Consider the following 10,368-nt stretch of genomic DNA (forward strand, 5'->3'; position numbering starts at 1 on the left):
AAAGTGTCCTCAATGTAATAGAAATAAGCAAAAAAGGTTTATACTAGATATAAAATATAATTTTATAATTAAATAGAAAAAAAACATACAATATGCATACGTACAGGATTTTCTGTAAAATTGAAGTCATTATTCCCTCTGTGTCGCCAACGTGGATATTTTAGTAGAACGCCAAAATAGTTCCTACGCGAAAGTTTGTAAAGATATATTTTAAACATTTAAGACATTAGACCCATTAGCGTGATAGTTGGTCTCTGAGTTATCGCTACAAAACATTACCTTTTCCCCTGGTATGGTGAAGAGTGTCTCAATTATCGCTTGTGGGCATGTAAAAAGCTGCATTTACTTTGACCGCTGTTTATGCATTTGTAAAATATCCATTTATCATCCAGAAATGTCACATTTTCAAGCAGGTGAGTGACATTGACTTTTTGTCAGAGAATTTACAATTCTATTGCTGGTAGAACAATGAAACACGTTATTCGATAGTCAATATTGACTTTTTTTAAACAAAGGACTGCATTTTGTATTGGAACTGTCGAACATTGTTTTCAACAATATAATACTGTCAGATATGGATCTAAGGTTGGCAATATCTTTTAGATTTTGCAACTCATTTAAAACAAACTGTATAAATGTATTATGGAGTATTGTTGAAATTCTTTTTTTGGGCTGTGTTGGTACCATAGAAGTTATGATAGATCCGTCTAGAGATTCGATTTTCGGAGCTTGATTCGTTTAATAATAAATTATGCCCACGATTGAACGTCATCCGATCATGTATGAATCGAGCTCATATATTCGATATTACAATTATACTCTACGATAATTAATTTCTTAGGGCATTTTATTCGACATTATTTTTCGTTTTAATGAGAAGGATGATAATAATGGAAGAATTTGGAATGATAAACTATATAGTCTACCATTGCTATTAAATTAAGTATTTAGGTACCTAAGAGTGGTTTGCAATAAAAATTTGACAGCTAGTCAAGTTTTTACCATAGTCGTGTAAATTCCCCGCAGGGGTAGATAGGAAATATGGGAAACTAAAACTCTACCTCGGCATACTCCCCTTGCTTCGTTCTCTTCTGTTATACTGTCTGCCATGACCTGACTCAAGTTTTCGAGTTATTTGTTAGTTCAATGTTTTCCTGGGGGGTCAAGAAGGTAGTACCTACAACATTCGTCGGTTAACACATATTGTTTGTCGTGCAATTTTCATGTCTTTGACCCTTTATTACATAAGTAATCCTCAAATCAAATAACCACAGTGTAAGAAAAAACTTCAGAGGTGTGCTGGTAAAATAATAAGAAGTTCGCAGTCCAAATTGACCACTGATTGTGGGTAGGTACAAAATAACAATTGAGGAAACGACTTGACAAAATTACCCTTCAACGTATACACACTAACGCAGAGAACAACGAACATATTGTGCTCGTTATTCACACGTACATAATAATACTACATGTCATGAATTAGTTACTAGTCACTGCAAAAATGAATAAAAAAGGCATCCATCATTGAAGCATGGTGGAAAATAAAACAACAAAGCCATAAACACAGAGGTATTCTAATTGGTGGATAACGTGTCAGCAGAATAGCAATGTCCTTGACAGATGTCAAAATAGCGAACCATTATTATAAGACCATATAGACTATCGTATATTAAAATAAGTAATTATTATTTGGACTCTATTGCTAATCTGGGTGCGAATTCGATACCATTTAGTCGTATGCCCTATTGTTGAGTTTAGAAGTCTCCTTTGGAGTCTGAATAGAATCTCCTAATAAATATCAAGGTTATCCTTCCTCTTCTTTAAAACACTCTTCACATGGCATATTTTCTATCGCATCTCCCTTCACATGGCATCGCCAATAATGACGCAGGCCCTGAGACTTCCTTGGAACGACTCAGGACGTAAGGTGTGGATATATTAGTCTTTACCTAATAATTATTAAAATATTTGGCATAGGTAACGCCGCCCCGGCAACTATTAATTGGATAACCAACACCTCTGCTATAGGTCACTCCAGGTGGTTCGTTATGTTCTGCATCATCCTTTCCAGAACTTCCCTCTTCTTCCCACAATATCCACAAATATAACACCGGCCCGAGGAAAATTATTTTCCTGTGTGAAGTTAGTGTAAAAATAGGTTCTTCAACCATAAATGAATGGAATGACGAAGACGGTAATTATTCCCATAATTAAATCATCAAAACTTGATCCATCCGTGATCAACGACTAACAACCAATTTCACTCTCGACCGCCGCCGTGGAAAAATTATTTGAAAAAAAAATATCTACGTTCGTAACAGACCATCCAAAGACAGAACATAAGCAGTTTGGATTTAAATCTGTAAAAATATACTATCAACGCATTCTGCACTCACTTTACGCGTCAGAACTGTGGGTGGATTACACTGCATCCCAATGGCATACGCTAAAAGTCGCTTACAATAATGCTTATAGCCAACTATTCCCCTACTGAGATACTGCAGCGCTACGAAAATGTTCCTGGAGGGACGAGTACACTCTTTCGAGGAGCTTATGGAGCAGTCTACACGTCGATTGTGTTACTACATCAAGTAACACAATCATCACTGCCATGGTTGCCTGGATGCAGTCCCCCCGATGGCCCTCTGGAGACGGGAGTTGTCCAAATATTCTACATACATTCTGGAATAAATTTTTCTTATCATTATTTATCGGTCACCTGATGCAAAAAAAAGTTTAAATATCAAGGCTCAATGATTAGCCAGCGAAATACCCTCCAGCCTCTCGTTGATTATTGGTTTAAAACCTTCCTTCACGATTGCAAATTTGTAAAAGCCCTCATCACACATATTTGTCTTTCGCCTGGATTTAAGATCAAACTGATCCGTCGATATAATACTGACTAGTTTATTTTTTAAATGATGCTAGTTTTGGTTGATTTGGTGAGACCTTGACGACTAACCTTAAGTTAAGTTTAATTAACGCGAAGAAAATAGAGAACACAATTACTGGTAACGCTTCCTTTCATGTTCATTGTTCTGCTTATTTGACTTTCCGGAATATTCTTTGAAGGTTTTGGCAGGAAGAAATAGTCACCTTGCTTGTTTAGACAACTACTTAAAACTAATAACTCTCACATAGATCATTTAAAAGTGTTGATAAAAATGAGTGGATTCGATACCTTACTAACTATATGGACATCAGGTAGAAATACCAATGCAAATGTTGTAGTGTTTAGTCTATAGAGTATTAAAAATCACAACTAGCAGGTTTATTTTTTATAGGACCGGTTAGCATCCGTGTGGACAAATGCGTCGGGTTCCTACGCAGTCGTCATGGGTTCAACCCTGTACTACAAGTCATCCATCACTGCAAAAGCAATATTTTTCGCTTATGGAAGTAAGTTGAATTTAAAAATTATCAGATTATTTGCAACTGATATTTTTAACTAACTTACCATCATGCCGTTTCTCCCCTGGAGTAGGCAGTGAGGACGGACTGCCAAACAACTCGGTCTTGTCGTTCTTATACATACTCTTCGTTTATTCCGACTATAGGATCTGGTTCACTTGATCGTGCGATGTCTTCTTCGGGCGCCCCCGACTTCTTTCTATGAATTTACAAAATTATAAAAACTCTCATCGATGTGGCGATATAAATACACGAAAAATACCAATAATTTGAAGAGATTTTTAATAAATTAGCAACACTTATTTTTTCCGTGTGAAATTTCTAACAACATTGAGTTATTCCAAAAAATAAAACCATAGTGAGTAAAACATTGAATTGTAATATTCAAATATTGAAGACAATATTAGCGATTCATAAACGAAAATTTGAAACTACAAAATCGGAAAAAGATACCGTATTTTTTCTGATTTTTCTATAATTAAATATTACATTATGGTTTATTTACAAATGTGTTATGCAGATAATCAATGGCTAATACGGTATTGCTAGAATTATTGGTTGCACTAAATTTTCATAAGGGTTTTATTTCATTTAATTAATATTAAAAAAAACTCATTTCGGTTGTGGGTTTGTGACTATAGTTCAAAGAATTTAGATTTGCTTTAAATTTAGGTGTCAACATTTTCAAAATTGGTAGTGTTTGTTTGGAGAATTCAGACAACCGTCTAAGGAGCCAGGTACCTACGTAAGTATCTATAAATGAGAAGATTTTTCTTGATCAGACTGTAGCAATTGTCCTTTTTCAGATGTGTTCTTTCGAAAAATTTACTTTAAACTTTCAGCTTCAAAAATCTGGTATCATTAGGAAATTTATTATTACTCTACTTAATTCCAAAACAAACGAAACCGGACCAGCGTCTGATATATTTTAGTGGTCTCTGAATAAACTCACTCTTTTTTTATTTTCTACAATTATTACCTCTGTTCCTTCCATAACTGCCGTGCCCACATGATGCACAGATGGGGCCTTAAGTTACCACTGAAAACGTGGTCAAAGAATGCCCGCTGCATTCATTCCCCGGCGGGATTGATAAGTTCCACAGGGCGACGCCTGAGGCTCTCTGACCTATATATTCCCCTCTGACCCCCATCATTAGAATAGAAGAAAGAGTTCTGTTCTTCCATAATAATAAGCTTAAAAAATCATAGTGGCTTCAAAACAGTCTTTCAGAAAAAATTACCAATTTTGTAATTATCACACTTATGACGGTCATTAGAAGTCTTAACTGTGATTCATTTCAAACGCTTAAATTTGAATAGTGACTCGTCTGCAATTTTTCCATTAATTTATGAATAATACACAAAGGTAATAATTATTTTTATGGGCGTGTTTACAACATGAACATTAACTGACGCCATTGGAGAACAATTCATTGACTGTGAGTAGTCAATGAAAAATAATATTGTAATGAAAACTGAGTTAACGATGTAAAGGAAAAACATATTTTTTATAGTTAGTTTAGCGTGACTTTGGTTTTACGTGAATTGTGAATCATTGAAAGGTAATTTTTATCAAATGATTTAAAAATATTATATTCTATTGTTACAACATGCAATTGATTATGAATTACTTAATTATAATGACAACGCATCATCTGAGAGGTTGGTTGAAACGTTTCGAAAGCTCTCATCCTGTTGAAGAATGAGTAATCAATTATTTAATTAACCTAGGGAGAATAATGAGACGCTGTACTATTCGAGAAGCCGAACACCTGTTCTTTTTTATAGGAAAATCCTAGACAATGTGGGGTAGGCTCGATGTACCTACCAGGATGAAAAAATGACACCTGTGCAAGGAGCTAAGCAAATTACACGACCCTAGAGCTCATCGTTATAGTTTACGAGTTACGAGTTTTTGATGTTTTCTATTACCGAACGCTTGCTGTAAAGCTTTGATTTTCAAGTGTTTTATGCTTAAAATGTTTAGTTGAACCAAATAATATTTTTTAAATTTAAAATGGAAATTTAAGGCGGGTATGGCTGGGAACCATTTATTGGATAACCAATACCTCTGCCGTAGGTCACCTCAAGTGGTTTACTTAGCAGGGGTACGCGGGTTCATCTTTATTTCCTTAAAAATACCCTCCACACAGCATCCCTAAAGATGACATTAATTATTTTCCTCAGGGCCTCCTGTGTGGTGTTATTTAAAGAAAATAACGTATTAGTCCGTTGTTTTCATGGCCGTGGTTATAACACAATTTTTTTTCTCGCTTGTTGGAAAAACTGGTGCAGGAAAAGAGCCCATAGATGTAATTTTTGCAGATTAAGGCACTCTGAGAAAGTCACATTAATTTAAAACAAGTACAAAATAACATGCAACGGGTAGCAAGTTATGTAACTGAGCGAAGATAAGAAAGGCAGTTTATGGCTTCGAAATCTACGTGACTGGTATATGGTGACGTGGATAGCCAACCTCCGATACGAGAGGGCAACAAAAAATAGGAGAAGAAGTAGTCAGTCGTCTATTCTGTATATGTAATAATAAGATTGCCACCTCAATTCATTGCTTTACCTAGCCGTGCGAAACAGGCAACAAAGTTCTAGACGTGAACGCGAGAGCTGCACTACAAAGGCGTGTCCCTCAAACAGAACCAAATGTACGTGAATTGTCACTTCGTTCATGCTAAGGTCTTTTAAATCTGTTTTTTGTACAAAATTGTGCAATATATCGTGTGACATATTGATGTTATGCCCTCGAAACGAAAATACCCAGTCATTCATAAAATTGATTATCGTAGCAAAAATTAAAAAGGACAAAAACTTCACACACGTCTGTTTTAAATATTCAAAACCTCACATAAAAAATAGCTTAAAAGAAATTTTGATTAAAATTATGGTCATGCACTTCAGATTGATAAAGTAGAGTAAGTTATAGCAACCAACCGCAAAACTTATTTTAATTCAGAGGCTTAGCGTTCAGATTGACTCATTTTAAGTATTTAATCTCAATTTATTTGGCAACCTCTTCTCACAAATCCGCACTTCCCCAATGGCGGTGCATTCTTCTGTTCTGTTGAGTAAGAAAATAAAAAAGAATCCTTTTTTTATTACTTGGTTCTCAGAAGCTTCGTTAAAGTATGTGGTATTGCTGAATAACTGAGATCAGCCGATGAAAAAATATTCAACTTCAATTTTCTACATTTCTTCTCTAATTAGATTACCATAATAACACACTTCTTGATAAATGGAAGTCTTTTGTCATAACGACTCTTGACATGACCATATTGCAAAATGTGATCTATTTGATCGCATTACATCTTCCAGCACCATCCCGGTATGTGCTTTCATTAGTTGAGCGTTTTCTCCTCATAATTCATTCTCCGGTCGTCCAATTGGCCCTGTTTATGTCATAACTAATAACCTAGTATTTTTTCGGATTTCCAATCTTGAGTAATGATTTCATAAATATATTTATTCTAATTTCTTCAATGGGGGAAAGCCATTGTATTAACTGTACATTTAATGAAAAAAAGTGCTTTCGATGGATCTAAGTCAAATATTCTCCGAGCATATGGTCCTGCTGATAAGATCACCGTTGTAACTCCTCTTTATATTACAATAGCTGACGTGTCCCTGGCGTTGCTCGGGGTTATGAATAGTTTTTGTTTAAAGTTTTGAAGTTGTGCCATCCTTCCATCATTCACTACTGTATACCACATTATTACTGTTAAATAAACTATATTCTATCGAATTTTATTCGACGCCGTATCTCTTTCCAGTGCAGAGAAAATGCATTAAGTCTTCATCAGGCGTCCCCGAATTTTTCTACCGTTCACCACTGTATACCACATTGTTACTATTCAAAGAACTACATTAAATATACTTTTATTCGACTCCGTATCTGATTCCAGTGCATAGATTATACGTTAAGTCTTCGCACGTTCGTTCCTGGGGCGCCTCCGACTGTTTCTATCATTCAAACCACCATCTAAACACTCCTGACACTAATAAGAACAATTTTTTAAATTTCCAGCGAAATCGATGTAGTAGTTTTTGAGTCTATAGAGGACGATCAAAGAAACATTTATTTATATTTATTTCGATAGTAAATCGTTAGCGAAAAAGAGAGAGAGAGAGAGAGAGAGAGGCTAAAACGGTCCTTTTGCTTTTACTAATCGAAAACATTATGTTGGAGAATACGTATATCTATGCATAGTGTAACAATGAAAATTTCTTATCATTGATCATAGAGAAGCGTCATTCAACGTGAATCGCAGTCGAATTGTTGGCCATTGAAAAAATTGAATAATAATTTGCAGAACGTAACCGCAATTTCGTTACAATGGTTCAGAACAAATTATCAATTGCATTAATCGGGCACAAACGAGTGAAGTTTTTGTTTTCATGGCACATGGTAAACTTGACCCGTATGCGGCGTTCCAGCTGACGGATTTCCCTGTTAACATTGTTATTATTCTATAATTAATTGAATTGAATAATTCTACGATATCAAATCGTATCTACGTTACCTAAAGGTTTTAAAACACTGTAAATTGTATTAATAATTTAGGGAAATGGGGAAAATACGAATAATTCGTGGAGAGTTTTGTGTTGAAAGGAAGACAAATAAGAATACTTATATGATAATAAATTAACTGATGGAATTCTCGGTTAAAGAGAATTATAAATATCAATTTCCTTTTCATCTCATTAAACAACTTATTGGTAATTTTGCATTATAATGTCATGACACCAAAAGTTACCCTTTTTTCACACAGATTTTCTGGTCAAGAGTTAAGATTTTCAATAATAGTTTACGTAAGGTCACGTAATTAGGTAGCGGTGTCGGGAACAAGATAGGTCGCCTATTGTATGATAATCGACTAATTTTGAAGGATCACTCAATGTAAACTACCACCGTGTCTTTTGGTTAATATACAGTAGAAAATTATCATGTCGTGTATTTTTTTACTTACAAAATACCTAGATTTTGAATGGGAGCCTGAAGATAAACTGACCAATGCAATGCACCAACATTATTCACACACATAATTATTACGCATATATATCTAATAATATTAAAAAATAACTCACCGCAGACAATTGTGAGACTTCATTTACATCCGATTCAAAGTTCCACTGCGCTGCTACATTGTTGGTACATTCTTCGGAAGATTGTGTGTCGATCTCAGCCAGGAATCTTCTAACCCCGGCAGATTCCCTGGCGTAGAACTCATCTCCTCTTCCGTTGTTCCTGAATTCTCTGTTCCTTTCCAAGTCATCGGTGTCTGGATTCCTTCCGCTATAGTCATCGCTTCGAACAGTTGAGCTTCCATCATTTCTTGAATTGTAATTCCTGTCTCCGTAGTTTCTGTTCCTGTCATTTCTGTTGTTTAGATCAGAGTTTCTGTCATAACCACGATCTTGAGTATACCCTCTGTTCGTAATATCGGGGTTGATCCCAGGCTGATTGTAATACCTGTCTCTTGGATCTGCCTCGTATCCTGGTCTTGGAATTGTTGGTTGGTACCTCGCGGTGGAAGAAGAATAACCGTCTGGTCTTCCAGTTGTTGAATACAATTGGCCATTGAATTGGCTAACTGGATTGAGGTACGGGCGAGCCGTGGAGGGACCGTATTGATTGTAGTAAGGATCTCCGGGTCTTGGAGAGCTTGACCCATGCGGTAAGGGCGGTAAATCCAATTGAGCAGAAACGATTGTAAAGAGTAGCAAACTGTTTATCAGGAAGACAGAAGATAATTTACTAGCTGTCCAGGTAACTGGATGCTTTCTTTCGTTAATACACGCCATTTTAATGTTCAAGTATTTATAACTGATTGTTTTTAAACGTTTTACTTATTGGTCCTTTTCACAGTGGTCTGTATCATATCATGATTTTTATCCGATTTCACACTTTGCCTAAAAATCGCAGTAAACAAACATTTTAATTAAATATATTTATATTATGCTAAAATTTAAAACAACGCGTGTATTTAGGTTAATCATTCATTAACAAAATTAATCCATGGAAAACAAATACAATGTTTTGGCAATGAAAAATATTTTCTTTTCGAGACTTCCTGTGCCGCTGTTTTTGTGCATTACCATGAACACTGAATTAATATATTTTATTAATTACGCTTTTATCAGATGCATCTTTGAAGACTGTTGGAATTTTACCGTTTTAAAGATTATGTGCAGTTTTTGCTAAATAAAATTTCTGTAAAATAATGGTTTTTTTAACTGTCATGATAAACACACGTCGATCGGTTATCGTATTTAAATTGTGCTACCATGGTGTATTCAAACGATCTTAATTAACCTTATTATTGATGTTAATAAGAAGTTAAACGAAAACTTAAAACTAGCTTGGTAAATTAATACAAAATGGAGCAATAAAAAAACCTATTGAAAATAATAACAAAGTGAGTTTTTACACTGAAATAGTTAAATTAAAGGGAATTAAATCACCTAAAAATTAAACAATAATTTGAAAAAACTTTTTAAAAATTTTACTCGCTTTCTCAAATTTTTATAAATACAATTATTACTTAAAAAATGCTCAGCACTTATCTCTAATATTACAATGTACAGTCAATCATCTAATAATAATAATTTTTTTCAAAATTTTAACGAAATCCAAAATTTATCACTTTAAAAAATGCTAAGCACTAATCGCTAATATTTGAATGTAGTTACAGATAGACGTTCGAAGATGTTATTGAGGTTTAAAAAAAAAACAAAATGTTCAAAAAATCACAAAAAATGGTATTCACAAAATGTTTGTTATCTTTTAACGATTTAACCTACTTTTAAGTTCCTTCGTGTCTTATCACACCTAGTGCTAGCGATGAGTGCTAAAATACCCTTATCGTAGTGGCTCAGTGGCGCGCTAATTGCTCGCTAAGCAGCGGTTACCGGTTCTATTCCCGGCGAGTTATCACTCTGCTACAG

The 10,368-nt window shown here is 34.8% G+C and overlaps 1 protein-coding gene across 1 annotated transcript in view; it reads right to left on the minus strand.

Moving 5' to 3' along the window:
* Positions 1-10,368, minus strand: part of Ance-3 (angiotensin-converting enzyme Ance-3) — a 220,325-nt gene extending 209,957 nt beyond the window's left edge. The window contains exons 1-2 of the mRNA XM_089632689.1: positions 10,281-10,368; positions 8,509-9,333 (exon numbers count right to left, since the gene is read on the minus strand). Coding sequence (XP_089488815.1) covers positions 8,509-9,225 — 717 coding nt within the window. The 5' untranslated portion in view covers positions 9,226-9,333; positions 10,281-10,368. The remainder of the gene's footprint in view (positions 1-8,508; positions 9,334-10,280) is intronic.

Source organism: Hesperophylax consimilis, chromosome 6 (assembly GCF_061612785.1).
Source record: "Hesperophylax consimilis isolate HC1 chromosome 6, BYU_Hcon_1.0, whole genome shotgun sequence".
Taxonomy (NCBI): Eukaryota; Metazoa; Arthropoda; class Insecta; order Trichoptera; family Limnephilidae; genus Hesperophylax; species Hesperophylax consimilis.